This window comes from Perognathus longimembris, chromosome 2 (genome assembly GCF_023159225.1).
Source record: "Perognathus longimembris pacificus isolate PPM17 chromosome 2, ASM2315922v1, whole genome shotgun sequence".
NCBI classification, from domain to species: domain Eukaryota; kingdom Metazoa; phylum Chordata; class Mammalia; order Rodentia; family Heteromyidae; genus Perognathus; species Perognathus longimembris.
In genome coordinates, this window is record NC_063162.1 from 44,626,477 (window position 1) to 44,642,412 (window position 15,936).

Below are 15,936 nucleotides of genomic sequence, written 5' to 3' on the forward strand. Positions count from 1 at the left end.
TGTTAATGTTCCATCAGATAGTGGTATGTCTCACAACCAGTGGTGTCTTAAATGTAATAGCATCTTTGGGTCCATCTTGGGAAGCCCTGTCCTAGTTTGTGAACTGGGAGTCAGCAGTCTGGGACTCCCTTTGAGCCTGACTCCTGCAAAGTGGATAGGGCCAACTCTTAGGACATTTCAGAAGCACCAACAAGTGTTTTAAGCAGAAGGAGGAGGAGAGGATGGGGTGAGCCAAAGCTCCAACCCACGGGAGCCTTCAGTGCACAGGAGAGCAGGGCCTTGTGATTTGTCGTAGATGCCAGTCATAGAGCATTAGGGCCTCAACGTGTTCCTCTTAACAATGAGCTCCTCTCTACCAGATCCCTTCTGTAGAGCCTATTTCCAAGCAGGGTTACATTTATGAGGAGTTACGACCTCAGTGGACCTTTGAGGAGAGACAGTGGAACTGGGAAGCCCCCCATAGCCTTTCTCTCTAGTGACTGTACCTGATATTTCTGGGTGGGCTCAGTTCATGTGCCCTGGGCCTCCAGTCCTGGTACATTCCTGGTCTCGACAGCCACTGAGGCCTTGACATGGGTGCCAAGGACCCCTTCCCACTCCTTGGCCTGTAGGGAAGTAGGGCCCTCCTCTCATCCTTTCCTAATGTCCCAGGCTCCTTTGTTCTCCCAGAACTCTGTGGGCCTCCGTAGTAGGAAGTCTGATGCTGTTCCAGTTTTTGAAGTGTTAATCACTCTTTTTCTGTAATTAGCCACAGAATGAGTGGTAATCCCAGACCTCTGAGGTTGAATGAGAGCTGCCTGTGAAGGGAAGCCTTCCTCCTGGGAGAAGCCCACCTTTCCTACCCATTGACCCTGGACCCAGAATTTTGAAACATACCTGATAAAAAACTCACTTGATAAAACCACATGTTCTAAAACATGCCAGTTCATTTTTAATTAATTTTTTCCCTTGGGACCTGTTATAATGGACAGTTTCTTGAAGTAGGTTTTGCCCTCCTTGTTTTTCTTTCTTTCTGTTATTCATCAATAAGGGTATTGTAGATGCTAGTTAGATTCTTATTATCATGTAGTTGTACAAAGGGGTTGCATTTCCATAAATCAGGTTATGATATGAATACAATGCTCTCCGCTCCCACCCTCTGTCCCTTTCTGTCCCTACCCTCAAGTTACATAGTTCATTTAGATTATTAGTATTTTCTTTTGTGCCAGTCCTGGGGCTTATACTTCAGGCTAGTGCTCTACCATTTGAGTCACAGCTCCACTTCCAGCTTTTTTTTTTTTTTGGCCAGTCCTGGGCCTTGGACTCAGGGCCTGAGCACTGTCCCTGGCTTCTTCTCGCTCAAGGCTAGCACTCCGCCACTTGAGCCACAGCGCCGCTTCTGGCCGTTTTCTGTATATGTGGTGCTGGGGAATCGAACCTAGGGCCTCATGTATCCGAGGCAGGCACTCTTGCCACTAGGCTTCCAGCTTTTTTAAGGTAGTTAACTGGAGGTAAGAGTCTCATGAACTTTCCTGTCTGGGCTGGCTTCAAACCTTGATCCTCAGATCTCAGCCTCCTGAGTAGCTAGGATTACAGGTGTGAGCCACTGGTGTCTGGCTGGATTATTCACTTTGTTTTAAGGGTGCATACTGTTAGATAGTTCTTTGCTTTTCGTTTACAGTTCATAGCATGATGTTTATGAAAGAAGAAGCTGAAAAAATACTTCCTGGATTCTTTTGGATATGCCATCACTTTTTTTTTTTTCATGCAAACCAGAATGATTCATAGTTCTGTGCTCATTGATTTTTTTCTTTTTCTTTTCTATTATTATTTTCTTTTTGAGAAAGTGTATTGCTTAATTTCAAGCTCTGGATCCTCTTGCCTCAGTCTCTGGGATTGCAGGTGTACCCTACCACATTGGGCATGATATGGTCATAGATACTTTGGGATCCTGTCTATACAGTCCTACTTTCCAGCCAAAGAAGAGAGATTTTTCTCTTGGGGCCTTTGGGTTATGTCCAGTTTCCTGCCTGGAAGGAGAGTTGGATTGTTTTGGAAGTTGCCTCCGCCTGTGAAATCTGTGTCCTGGGCGGGTTGTGGACGGCCATTCTTATCAGGGTTGCAGACAGGAGGGAAGGAATGTCTCTGGCAAAGAGAGGCACTTCATGAAGGCACAATTTGTGTTTGCACTGTATTCCAGCGCAGGCCTGTACTGGAGAGACATCTGTCCCTGTGTTTGTTTTCCATCATTTGCTGATAATAATGGCTGTCATTAGGATGTGGAGATTCATCAGGCTCTCCAGGTGTTGTACTTAATGAGGCTTGAAGAGTGGCTCTCCTGGCCTCAGTGGAGATGGGAAATGGGAGGAGAAGGCATGAGCAGGAGGCCCCAGGAGTAGAAAGGCCAAAAGGCAGGTATGAGATCAGGATTTGAAGAGCATGTTGGAGGGAGGCCTGCTGCTACGGAAAAGAGGCTGAGAATGTCAAAAGGCACACAGAATAAAATAGAGTAAAAGTTCAGAGCCCTGGATGGGTCTCTGGTGCTGTCCCCTCTGTCTCTGAATGGCCCTGGCGAGCTCACTTCCCTGAGCCTCCCTTCTCCATCTGTAAGATGTGTATGATGGCTGCTTCTCTGCCCACCATGCAGGGTCCCATCATTGTCATCCCTAACGAAGTTTGGTAAGTAATTTTATAGAGTTCTTTGGGAAGGTCTTTTTTCTCTGTCCACCTGCTTTGTGCAAGCCCTTGGAGGAAGGATGCAGCTTTTTCAGAATTCACTGGCTGTTGGAGGAGGAAGCAGGGAAAAGGGGAGGCCAAATCAGATTCTCTCCCCTCTATCCCACATAAAGCGGGGTGAGCTCTAGTCCCTCTACAGTGGAGTGACTACCTTTCCACTGTGACTTATGGAACTGAACTGAGAGATAAAGAGGGATGACAGATTCCTCTTTAGAGAGGCTAGACTATTTTGGGATATTCCTTCCCTAAAAACAATATTAAACTTGGGAACCTTCTGGTTGTAGCTGAACTAATCCAAACTCCAACCAGTTAAGGCAAAACAGCAGCAGCAGCAGCAGCAGGAGGAGGAGGAGGAGGAGGATAGGGAATCTAGCTTGTCTGGTTGTCATCTGGTTTCTGTGTCCAGGAACTTCTCTGTCTCTGACTTTCTTGTTCAGCCCCACTGTCCTTGTGTTGGCTTCATTTGCAGGCCACCTCTCCCATCTCCCCTTATAATGGTGGACGGAGCCCTGTAGGGTAAGGCTCGCATCTTCCCCTTTGGCTAATGTCCTCGCCAGAGAATCAGCCTTATTCCCTGCGGGACCCATAACTGGTTAACTTGGGTATGTGTGCATCTTTCACCAATCAGCATAGCTACAAATGTAAACCTGGATCACACGTTGGTACCCCTGCAACTAGGGCAGGGTCAGCTCCACCCCAGCGTCATGGGTGAAGAACAGGAAGGGTATGAGCTAAAGAGATTTTTTTTTAATGTTCCCTTTTTATTACCTTGGGAAGCTGTGGAGAATCATGGCTTTTGTATTCTTACTTGAGTGCTACACATCCAGTAGAATTTACCAAAAGCCGAGTGTTGGCTTGGTGTCTTTTCCCAGTGACCAGACTGTGGGACAGATGAGGCCTCCCTCCTCCTGCAGCCTCTTGCACTTACTGTGCCCGCCTGGGGTCTGCAGCACCAAGGGCTGTGAGCAGTGGAGGGGAGGGGAGGGAGATAGCAGGTGAAATCTCCTTGGCTCATTTAACTATAGAGGATAAGACCTACAAGGTACAAAATATGAGAATCACAGTGTGTGTGAGTCCAAGAGACAGCCTGGCCACAGGTGTGACCGGTTTGGCTGGTGCTTCCTTTACCCATACGCTGAGGAGGTAAGTTAATATTTTTCCAGTGTTTCCTAAGCTGAAAGAGGGATTTTCAAAAGAGGTGTGGTTTCTTTTCAACCACAAAACACCTTCAGATAGAGCCAGGGTCACATATTGAGGGGGAAAAGGGTCAGGGGCTGGGAGAGGCATCTCTTGGCATAGTGTATCGCTGGGTACTGCCCTCAGATTCATCAGCCCTTGCTTGCAGGTGTGTGGAGTTTCTGGTCTTTAGCTTTGTCCTGGTCTCTCATGACGACCCCCCCTTCCTGCTCTGACCCAAACTCCCTGGGACCCCATAGATCTATGCCTGTTTACAAAGGAGCACTGCAGAGTGGGGTGAGAAAACTGAAGATGTCCTGATCTCTGTGCAGCAGAGATTGTAGTTTACTTCCCTACCACTGGGAACTTGCCGGGCTCTGTGCCTTCTGGAGGTACAGCCTGACCTTTGGCCCTTTATTCCTTTCTTGACCAGGATTGGTAAGCCCTTTCCTGCTCTGTGTAGACATGAATATTGACTCAGCCGGCCCTCCTAGTCTCTGTCACCCCACGCTTCAGTGACATGAAAGCTGCTTTCTCTGACTCATCTGAACATGAGACTGGGCTGGCAATAGAAAAATTCCTCTTTTTTTTCCCCCCCTCACACTATTTTTAAAGTTCTGATGAATCAAATACAGGCATGGGTGAGCTGTATATATAAAAAATACATTGCAGTAAACAAAAAACAATCATTACATTAAAAATTGTTATAGAAAGCTCAAAGGACCTAGACTGGCTAAAACCAAAAAAATAATTTTATGCTAGTACTGGGGCTTGAACTCAGGTCCCTGAGGTTTTTTTGCTCAAAGCTGGCTAGCATTCTACTACTTGAGCCACAGCTCCCCTTCTGGCATTTGGATGGCTAATTAGAGAAAAACGTCTCATGGACTTTCCCTCCCAGGCTTGCTTTGAACTTTGTTTTTTTTTTTTTTGGCCAGTCCTGGGGCTTGGACTCAGGGCCTGAGCACTGTCCCTGGCTTCTTTTTGCTTAAGGCTAGCACTCTGCCACTTGAGCCACAGCGCCCCCTCTGGCCATTTTCTGTATATGTGGTGCTGGGGAATTGAACCCAGGGCCTCATGTATAGGAGGCAAGCACTCTTGCCACTAGGCCATATCCCCAGCCCTTGCTTTGAACTTTGATCTCAGATCTCAGCCTCTTCAGTAGCTAGAATTACAGGCGTGAGCCACCAGTGCCCTGCACCAACTCGTTTTTTTTTTTTTTAAGTGAGCAAAGGATCTGAATAAGTAAGAAGGTGTCTGAATGGCTAGTAAATAGGAGCAAAGCTGCCAAGCACCACTAGTCTTCAGAGAAATGCAAGTGGAAATAAAAGACAGTCACACGTGATGATGAAGATGTGGGGAAACTGGAGGAATGGAAACTGGTGCAGTCGCTTTGGAAAACAGGACAGTTTCTCTATAAGCTAAGCATGCTTTATCATTTGACTCTGTAGTTCTCCTGGGTAGCTGTAGCCAAGAGAAATGAAAGCTTGTCCCCACAGAACCTTGTGAGCCAGTGCTCATGAGAGCATTGCTTAGAATGGCCAAGTGGGGAAGCAGCCTGCGCCCAGCAGCAGGTGAACAGAAAAATAGAGGTGCCATCTCCAGGCATAGTATCTGGACACAAAAATGAATGCAAAAGCTGGTTATACTACAACATGGATGAACTTTAAAACCTGGATGAACTTTAAAACCATCTTAACTAAGTGAAAGAAGCCAGCCATGAAGGCAAAAAGACAACTAACGAGTGTCTGATTCCATCCATGAAATATCTAGAACCTATCCAGGCAAGCTTCAGAGATAGAAAGTGGAATGCCCAGGGAGGGTTGGGGCTGTGGGAAGTTATGGCTTAATGTTTCATGGGTTTCTGTTGGGTTGGTAAAAACTTCTGGAAATAAGTCATGATGGTTGCTTAACATGGTAAATGTACTTGACACCTAAAAGTGAGTATGGTACTGATTTGCTATTAAGCACACCACGAGAAAACAACCCTATGGGATAGGATGAGCTGTGGACAAGCTGAGCCACCCGGAAAGACCCTAGGGCACAGGGCGACCTGAGGTATAGCATTGCCTCTGAGTGAAATGTGGTGTGATTTTTATCTATGGATACGGATTGCTGGTGTTGAAATGGGGTGAGAAATTATAGGAAGATGAGGTGAGTCTTCCTATTGCTTCCTTTGCCAGGGGGGGATGTTGAAGTTGCTTGAAGCCCTTCCTGTCTTAGTTCAGCAGCTAGGTAGAGTTTCTCTGCCCACTTCTTACCGGACAAGGCAGTGGATGAAGGTCACGTGATTCCTGCTCTGTGGGTGGAAGCAGACAGGACTGGGTCTAAGGAGTAGCCTGGAATGTGTTCTCCTGATGTTGAAATCTGATGTGACATTTGTCTCCCTCTGCAGAAAAGGGGGATTTCATAGCCTTGGATCTTGGCGGATCTTCCTTTCGAATTCTGAGGGTGCAAGTGAATCATGAGAAGAACCAGAATGTTCACATGGAGTCTGAGGCTTTCGAAACTCCAGAGAACATTGTGCATGGCAGTGGAAGCCAGGTGGGTCCCTGTTTCCTTCAGGGTTGTCACCTGGGGCACTTTGGGAGCCAGGCTTCCAGACACTGGTGCTCTGAGTCCCTGGCAGGGTTTAATGGAGCCTGGCATAGTGCATACATAAAGGACTTGTAGGCAGAAGGGTATGGCAGCACAGTGGTCTGGCTTGTGCCTGAGGAGCTGTCCACTGGGTAAACTGGTGGGCTGGGAGTGGGGCTTGGACTTCGCAGGGAGGAAGAGCGGGGAGGGAGGCGTTTGGCTGGAGGATTTGTGTGGGCTCCCTAGCACAGGTTTAGCACAGCCATGGGGTAGAAATGTTTTTGCCTTTTGGAGAGGCTATAGATTTGTTGGACAGGAGTAAGGTTCATAGCTTGGGTTGTGGGGCTCCTTGCTATGGGTGCTTGGCAAGCGGAGAAAACAGATTCTGTTTTGGAACTACTGTTCTTTCGTCCTACCTTTGTGCCTTAGGCTGGCTCATCCACTCTCACCACTTCTCCACCTGAGTCTCCAAGGCAGGAGCACTGGCCTTCCTTGGGCAAACCCAGGAAGGGCCTGTCTGGTTGTGAATGGTGGGTCTCTCTCTCTCTCTCTCTCTCTCTCTCTCTCTCTCTCTCTCTCTCTCTCTCTCTCTCTCTCCCTAGGATCCTGATACCAGAGTTTTTGCAACTCTCCTTATTTTGAGTTGTCTCTGGGTCCCTGGAGCCTGTTCATGAGCCTTTGCCTCTGTCTAGGCTGTGCTTACCCAGTGTTAGGGCTGCAGGTCAAGGTAACTATTGAGAGCTTGCCAGATGTTTTCTGTGGGGAGGGTATGTTCACCTCAAGGCTCACAGCAGAAGTCTCTGGAAGACCCTTTGGTTCTGGGATGGACTTGGAGGTGAAACCCAGGAAGCTTCACTTCTGGCTGCCTCTTTGTTCCTGTGGCGTGGGTGGCTTCTGGAACTGCTTTCTCAGTTAGTTTGGGTGGGACCTGGAGCAGACCACCCAGCCTTTCTTTTGTCCAAGAGTCAATGAGGTCCAGTTGTGCTCTTGAACTTTCTCCCTGGGGTTTGAGTTCAGAACTTTGTAGACTGTAGAAAGCATGAAAGGAGACATTGTCTATTGCGGGTGAGTCACTTTATATGCAACCACTGAAACGGTTGTCACTTGGGTGACCCTGCCTCCATCATTGGACTGACATCTTACGTGCACAAGGCTGCAGTTGGTGGCTCTCCTAACCACCTGGGTCATCCCAGGGGTGGCTTCCTACCTCCTTGGGCTGTTTGTAGCTGCTGCATTGTGGGAAATCCTCAGAAATTCTTAGCAGAGTGCTCTGGGGAGCTGTGTTTAGCTTGGATCCAGGCTCCAGGCCCAGGGCCTTTGTGACTCTGCACCTGCCATCCCCAGATATTTCCCTTCCTTTCGGCTGGCCTGCAGCAAGGGTGCCTGGAGTGTCTGGTGCAGATGGTGGGGGGAGGAGTAGTGCAGAGCGACTTAGTAGTAATGGGTTTGATTAGTGTGAAATAGGTCACAGGAAGCTTAGCCCGGTTCTTCCAGGGAGCACCGTCATGTCTCCTATCAGCAATGCCATAATCTGCATTAATAGTGACTCTACATAAAAAAGGTGACCAGGTTTCCCTTTATCCTGGCACCAGAGTCCAGTCTGAAAGGTGGGTCATGGGCACTGGAAAGACAGGAGTAGCCATAATATGCTAATGCTCCTTGTCAAGGAGGCCTGTCCAAGAAAACCTGACAGGAAGATGGCCTAGTCTAGGAACTTGGACTGCACTGCAGGAATGACTTTGACTGGCCCTTTTCTCACCACCTTTGTCTGGGCTCCGAGCAACTCTGTGGCAGTGTCACTGAAGATGACCTATTATCCATTGGCATTTTTCATGTAGAAAATATGGATCTGTGTTCTGGGCTCTTCTTAGTGGGTTTCTAAGACGTGTACACCCCTAATGAATCATAGGCCATGTGTTGTAAAGCAGACATATATTCCTGATATGGTGTTTCTGTATCAGAAATATTGTGCAGTGGTGTTGTGGACAATACTTTGTGAACAGTCCACACAGACACAATACTCTGAATGGTTCACATAGACACCAAAGAGCACCCGTTGCCTCATTTCCCTATGGAAATGAGGTAAATAGGCAGAACTAATCAATCCTTGAGATTAGAAGTCATCGATACTGACTGTAGGCCAACAAGTGTGGCTGGCCTTGTGCATGCTAGGCAACTGCTCTACCATGGAGTGGTACCCCCCAACCCCCTGTTGGGTTTCTTGATGTGAGTGCTGGAGACATGTGGGAATCAGTGACCTTAGGATATGTGTTGTGAGAATTATCCTTCAGCAAAAGACTTAAAAAACTGTGATGGTCTGAAGATTATGTCTGTCATAACAGTGGGTCAGGGTCTGGGAATTTACAGAAGGAGCCTGCTAGGTGTACCTTGGTGGTGGAGGGAGACCCGTGGACAGTGTGTGATAGAGAAATACACTGATCCCCGCCCCCCAACACACACACACTGTTTCTAGTTTTCCCAATGCCTGATGATACGTAGGCCGCTGAAAGGCCATTTCCTTCTGAAGGTTAGAGATGTTTCCTAACAGCTATGCTGGCCCATGGGTGGCTCCTCTCAGCCAGGCACATAGACAGCATGGCTTATCAGACAGGGTCTCAGGGCACGATGGGGGCAGGCCTTTCAGGGAAATGTGCTCCTTTCTGTGTGGACATTTTCCAGCTGAAATGCCAGCTCCCTTTTTTCCCATCTGACTGTGCTCTCTTGCTCTTCCCAGCTATTTGATCACGTTGCTGAGTGCCTGGGGGACTTCATGGAGAAAAGAAAGATCAAGGACAAGAACTTACCTGTGGGGTTCACATTTTCTTTCCCTTGCCGACAATCTAAAATAGACGAGGTAAGGCTGACTGGGGGCTATTGTGCTCTACCTTACCATCTAGGGTAGAAATGCTAGCAAACCCTCTTTCCCCACCACTTTTCCTTGTTGCTTCCAGGATGGCCTGCATGTGTGATTACTTTTAGAAAGGAACCTGATGTACTGGGTGTCATTTTTTTCTTTTAATTTACTTGCTGATATATATATGGAGACAGATCATGGTGTTTGTGGCCACCAGGCAGAGGGGACAGTTTATTAGTGCAAGCAGGTGAGATTCAGTGATGATGGAGACAGAGGGCATGTCCTTTTGTTAGAGCTGTACACTCTGGTGGTGACTGGGAGTCTGCTCAGGACCCTTCTCTCCTCAGGATCAGGCTACTCCATAGCATGTGATGGTCAGTGCTCCAGCCCCAGTGAGGCCTTGCTTCCTTGTTGATCTGCTGGTTACACCATCTTCCTGTTTGACATGTATTTATCTGCTCAGTAAGGATGTACTCAGGCCTCCTTGATGCCCTTGTTTTGTACCTTAGAGAGCTGCCAAAACACAGAAGGAACAGATGCAGCCCTTTTTACACACACACACACACATCCCCTCTTTGCAGATGAGAAAATGAGGCTGCTCGAGATCTTTCAGCCCAAGAGAGAGCAGGGCCTGTGCTCATCACTAGTTCACTGCAGGCAGTAACGTGTGAGCCACATCCTGGACTCTGTTGTCAGGAGAGCTCTTCTATTTGTACACTCTGGGAATCAGCAGCAGGGCCCAGGGAATCCAGCAGGCCATGCCCTGCATTTCAGGATGGAGAGCAGAGGTCTCCAAAAGGCCACAGAGCTGATAAGCAGAGGTCCTAGACCAGGGTCCCAGGGTCCACCTTCCGTTCAGTGTTTTGCCCTAAAGGCCTTGGAGAAGTTGCTGGCCCATCCTTGTTCCATCTAGACTACTGTGGCCATCCCCACTCCCTTTGGTGTCCAGCATTGTTACACATCCCAGCTATTCCGATGGACTTGGACTCCAGCTATCTCCCCCTCCCCTTTCCCAAAGGGGAGCAGTAGTTTTCCTTACATGTGGGGGATGTTTCCCATCCTAGACTACACATAGCTCAAAAGATTTTTTTCTCTACATACATACCTATTTATGAAGTTTATAAATTTGTAATAGAGACTAATGACTATCCCTAATAACGAAACTGAACAGTATAACAATATACTGTAATAGAAGTCATGTGAATGTCCTCTCTCAAAATACCGAATTGCACCATGATCAGATGACTGAAATGGCTCCTAAGTGATGAATAAGTGACTCTCGGGCACTGGGCCAGGCCCTGGGGGAGAATGGCTGGTAGATGTGGCCTGATCCTGCAAGGCACAGTGGTTCAAGGACAAAGGTGTGGCTGAGGGGGGAGGGGACATCCTCATAGACACAGGAGCTTGCAGGGGAAGCAGATGTACCTACAAGGAGCAGAGAAGGAGCCAATGGTGAGACCCACCTGCCAGCCTTACTTCTAATTTGGGGAGGGCTTCCTAGGCTGGACCAGGCTAGGGTCTCAGTCTGCCAGGAATCCAGTGTATCCTACTCTCAGTTACCCACCCAAGAGTCTGGGGGCTCTAAGATTGTCCAGATTTAGACAAGCTCTCTTATTTGGGATGAGCAGAGGGGATCTCGGAGGAGTGAAGAGAATAGCCCAATGGGAAATGGACAGGAGAGCTGGCATAGGACTGATATTCTTCTCATAATACCTTTCATGGTTTTAGAGAATGAAGGTCAAGGGGAAGAAAATAAGAGCATTCAGGGACTTTGCAACCCCTAGCTTAACCATAGTCATTTATGGTTCTTCCTGAGTGAACCATAAACCCACCCAAGAGCTCACCCACCCTAGGACAGGTCTCTGGTTGGTTTGGGTCCCTCTCTTTCTTCCCTCCCTCCCTTCCTTTACTGGTGCTTGAACTCAGGGCTTGGGTTCTGTCCCTTAACTTTTTTGCTTAAGGCTGGCTCTCTACCACTTAAGCCACAGTTCCATTCTGGCTTTTCGATGGTTAACTTTAACTAGAGATAAGAATCTCATGGACTTTACAACCTTGTGACTTGTAGACCCCAATCCTAGATTTTAACCTCTGGAATAACTAAAATTAGAGGTGTGAGCCATTGGCACCCAGCTTTGAATTTCTTTTTTTTAAACATCTTTGACTAAAAAAAAAAACCAACAAAACCCCCAAAACAATGTATAAAACTATTGAAATAATATAAAATTGTCATATAAAAAGTATAATTATTTTAGCTCCACATTCTCAAGTGACTAATCCTTCTTAATGTTTTGTCCATTAATATACAACCAGAAATGAACTCACTGTATAAATAGTGTGTTTACCACCTACAAATGGAACTTTAAGTTCTAAAGAGACACAAATCATATTAATCCACATTACCCGTTAACTATCTAGGGCTTGGCTTTTTTTTTTTTTCTTTTCCAGTCTTGTGGCTTGAACTCAGGGCCTGAGTACTGTCCCTGGCTTCTTTTTGCTCAAGGCTAGCACTCTTTCACTTGAGCCATAGTGCCATTTCTGGCTTTTTCTGTATATGTGGTGCTGAGGAATCAAACCCAGGGCTTCATGCATTCTAGGCAAGCACTCTAGCACTAGGCCACATTCCCAGCCCAGGGCTTGGCCTTTTAATAGCTCAATAGCCAAGAGTTCTCTTAGTATTTTGTTTCTTTCTCACTGGTCTTGGCTTGCTTTCCTTAGTGCTGCAGGAGCTACAGCTTAGCTGGAGAGCAGGGAGGTCCTAGGATCTAGTGGGATTTCTCTTGCTGTTTCTTCTTTCCTTCCTTTCCTCCCTCCCTCCTTTTCTTCCTTCCGTCCCTTCCTTCTCTCTATCTCTCCTTCCCTTCCTCTTCTTCCTCCTTTGCTTCTCCTTCCTTCCTTTCTGCCTGCCTGCCTGTCATTCCTGGGGCTTGAACTCAGGGCCTGGGGTGTTGTCCCTGAGCTGTTTTTGCTCAAGACTAGCACTCTATCACTTGAGCCACAGCTCCACTTCCGGCTTTTTGGTGGTTAATTGGAGATAAGAGTCTCATGGACTTTTCTGCCAGGGCTGGCTTTGAAGTGTCATCCTCAGACCTCAGCCTCCTGAGCTGCTAGGATTACAGGCATGAGCCACCAGTGCTGAGCTTTCTTGCTGTCTTTTTAAGACATTACTTTTATTTTTTCTAGTCCTGTGGCTTGAACTCAGGGCCCGAGCACTGTCCCTGGCTTCTTTTGCTCAAGGCTAGCACTCTGCCACTTGAGCCACAGTGCCACTTCTGCCCTTTTCTATATATGTAGTGCTGAGGAATCGAACCCAGGGCTTCATGTATACAAGGCAAGCACTCTACGCACTAGGCCACATTCCCAGCCCTCTTGCTGTCTTTTTAAATGGTGTGTTTCTATACACAGAGCTGCTACCCATGAGGATTTGCGTGATGTGTGGCACTCCTGTACCAGCTGGCCCCTTGGCTTCGTTCAGGTGTTAGTTGGAGATTAGGAACTAGTTTTTTCACCTGTATGTATGGCTGCTCCCAGAGAAATCTATCATGTGGGTGCAGGAGATGACAGAGCTGGTTCCACCCTCAGATGTGATCTGGAGGAAGCCCCTTACCCCAGGGGTACTCTGTTTCATCCCTGTCCAGGAGCAATTGCAGGCATGGGGTGTGGAGGCCTTTATCCCACCCATATGCTCTCTTTCAGGCCATCCTGATCACCTGGACAAAGCGGTTTAAAGCCAGTGGTGTGGAAGGCGCAGACGTGGTAAAGCTGCTGGATAAAGCCATCAAGAAGAGAGGGGTAATTTCTCTTGGGCTGTGGGAAGCTAGAGGCTCTAATGGACTAAGGGCCTTTCTGGGGGACAGTAGTGCTGTGGTTTGAGACCCTTGCAGAGGAGAGATGAGGCTGCAGAGTATAGCGGGGGGTGGGAGGGGTGGAGAGAAAGGCTTGGCGCTGAACACTCAGACACGATGCCCAGGGGCAGGCCCCAGGGCACGGATGACCCTGACAGGACTGTGGCTGTGGGGAGCTGTCCCAGGTGCAGCCTGCCAAGGTTGGAACAAGAGCAGAGATACAGCCTTCTCGTAGGCATGTGCACTGGTTTGTTTAGGAATGTGGCTCCATAAGCAAAATCCTCTCCCCAAAGAATCCTAAGCTGGATGATTAAGGAGACTGCAGTTTTCAACCTGTAATCACTGCTCTTTAATCCAATTAATTTGAGGCCTGGTAGCAATGAAGCCAGCAGCCCCTCCCTCTTCCCTCACCTCAGTGCAATGGTGGTTAGGAGAACTGGAGTGGGGGAGAGAGCACTTGCATGTGTGAGCAAGTGGTGACTCCTCCATTTATTTTCTGCCCCCAGGACTATGATGCCAATATTGTAGCTGTGGTAAATGACACGGTGGGGACCATGATGACCTGCGGGTATGACGACCAGCACTGTGAAGTTGGCCTGATCATTGGTAACACCCCCCTTCCCTCCTGTGCCCAGCCCTTCACTCAGCCTCTCCATACTCCTCTGGTAGCAGCTTCCCATGTTGTCTCTCCCAGGCACTGGCACCAACGCCTGCTACATGGAGGAACTGAGGCACATCGACCTGGTAGAAGGCGACGAGGGCAGGATGTGCATCAACACAGAGTGGGGGGCCTTCGGGGACGACGGGTCCCTAGAAGATATTCGTACCGAGTTTGACAGAGAGTTAGACCGGGGATCTCTCAATCCCGGAAAGCAGCTGTGAGTCCTTGACCTCGGCTTCTAGTTTCACATATGACACAGGGTGCACTGAATGGAAGACTGGGGATGGGAGATGAGAGGACATGGGCATGGGCAGGACATAAGGCCTTGAGCAGTGCCCCAGACTGGAGTTCACGTACCAGTACCAGCACCAAAACAAAACAAAACAAAAAACCCAACAACCAAACAAACAAACAAAAAGCATTCAGACGAGATGAGGACTTGTTGAATTGTACCACTTATTCCTGGAAATAGGCTGGTGAGAGAATTTTGCTTGAGCATATTTGTGCCATTCTCCTGGTTTCTGTCTGACTCTGGTCTTCCCTGTGTCTTTGTTTCACAGCATACCAGTTTCTTCAGAGCTGTTGCTCCTCTGTGCTAGGGAAAGGTGATTGCTCATTTGACTACTAGGGCACCATATCAGGGCAGAGTGGACCTGAGACTCAAAATTTTGAGTTTGAATCTGGTGTAAGTTTGGGGTTTTCTGTTTTGTTTGAAAGTATGAGGTTGTCAGAGGGAGCGTACAGAGTACTTAAGAGGCTTCTCTTCTCAGTTATGGACAAAACCCATCAGAGATGGTCTGGGGATTGATTTTCCACTCAGAGCACACAGAAGTGTAAGGGCCAGGCTTTAAAAAAAAAAATACTCTCAGTTACTCTCTCAGCACCCCATCTTGCCTCTCAGTTCCAGTTCACCTTGGCCCAGGCTGGTCCATCCTCAGTACCAGAGAAACTCCCGAGTGGTTCCAATTTCTAACCAAGGTTGGAAAAAATTTAAGTATATGAGAAGTTTGCAAAGCCTCTCTGTGCCCAGGTCGGCTCTGGACCACTGCAGCAGGAGGATCTGCTATATACATTGGTAGAGGGTATTGTCACAGTAGCGGTGCGACTCCTGTCTGCATGAGGGATCTAATTGATCTTATTGGTGATGGTTGGAGGCAGTAGAGGGAACCACCCTAGGTACTGAAAACTTCAGCCTTGATCCCAGAACTAGGTGGTCTCTTCTTTAAAAGAATGCTTTCTATCCTTGTCTTCTAGGTCTTTTGATGCTCTTGTCAGTTACCTGTCTTCAACTGTAGGCTTTTGGTCCCCTTCTTTCCTTATCGTCTTTCTTCATTTTTTGATGCTGGTCCTGGGCTTAAACTCAGCACCTGGGGACTGTCCCTGAGCCTCTTTGCTCAAGGCTAGCACTTTACCACTTGAGCCATAGCTCCACTTCTATGTTTTTGGTAGTTAATTGGAGATGAGAATCTCATGGGTTTTCCTGTCTGGGCTGGCTTTGAACCATGATCCTCAGATCTTAAGTCTCCTGAGTGGCTAGGATTACTGGCAGACAACCTTATTTTCTTTATTTATTGCTTATTTGTCCATCTGGCAGCTGGACTGACTGCTACCAAGGGAACTTGTAATTGGCATGCAGGCCCTGGGCCTGCTCAGAACCCCTAGGGCTCACCAGAGGCAGGCTACAGGAGCACCACTGCAGTGCCTCCTACTGCTGGGCTGTGTGGGAGTTGCCTGGTTAGTTGAGGCAGATTTCCCTGGGGTAGAGCAGAACAAGGCCCAACACAGTGCTGTGGCTTCTTCTGCAGCTAGATGAGGACAGTCGAGCCTGGGAAGGGACAGAGCCTTGACTTGGGCCTGGAACATTGGTATCTGAGTGTGTGAATAACCGTTCTGAGTGCCTCTAGATAAAGCCAAAGGATTAGCAGTACAGAGGTCACTGGGAGGCTGGTGTTGACGCTTTCCTGTCATGCTTCCCAGTAGGGACCAGGCTGCTTGGGGAGAAGGTGAGCTGGAGGAAGCTAGATGTCCAGCTGATGTTGAATGACACCATCCATGGGACAGGCAAAGCAGCACAGTAGTGTTCAGTTTAACTGTGTTGAAGGTAGGAGGTGGTC

General features: G+C 48.1%; 1 protein-coding gene across 2 annotated transcripts in view; it reads left to right on the forward strand.

The window, feature by feature from the left end:
• The window catches only part of Hk1 (hexokinase 1), a 63,018-nt gene that overhangs the window by 26,428 nt on the left and 20,654 nt on the right, over nt 1-15,936 (forward strand). For both annotated transcript variants that reach the window (XM_048338916.1, XM_048338915.1), the window contains exons 3-7: nt 6,284-6,432; nt 9,200-9,319; nt 13,013-13,108; nt 13,668-13,767; nt 13,856-14,039. In XM_048338916.1, the coding sequence (XP_048194873.1) occupies nt 6,284-6,432; nt 9,200-9,319; nt 13,013-13,108; nt 13,668-13,767; nt 13,856-14,039 (649 nt within the window). The remainder of the gene's footprint in view (nt 1-6,283; nt 6,433-9,199; nt 9,320-13,012; nt 13,109-13,667; nt 13,768-13,855; nt 14,040-15,936) is intronic.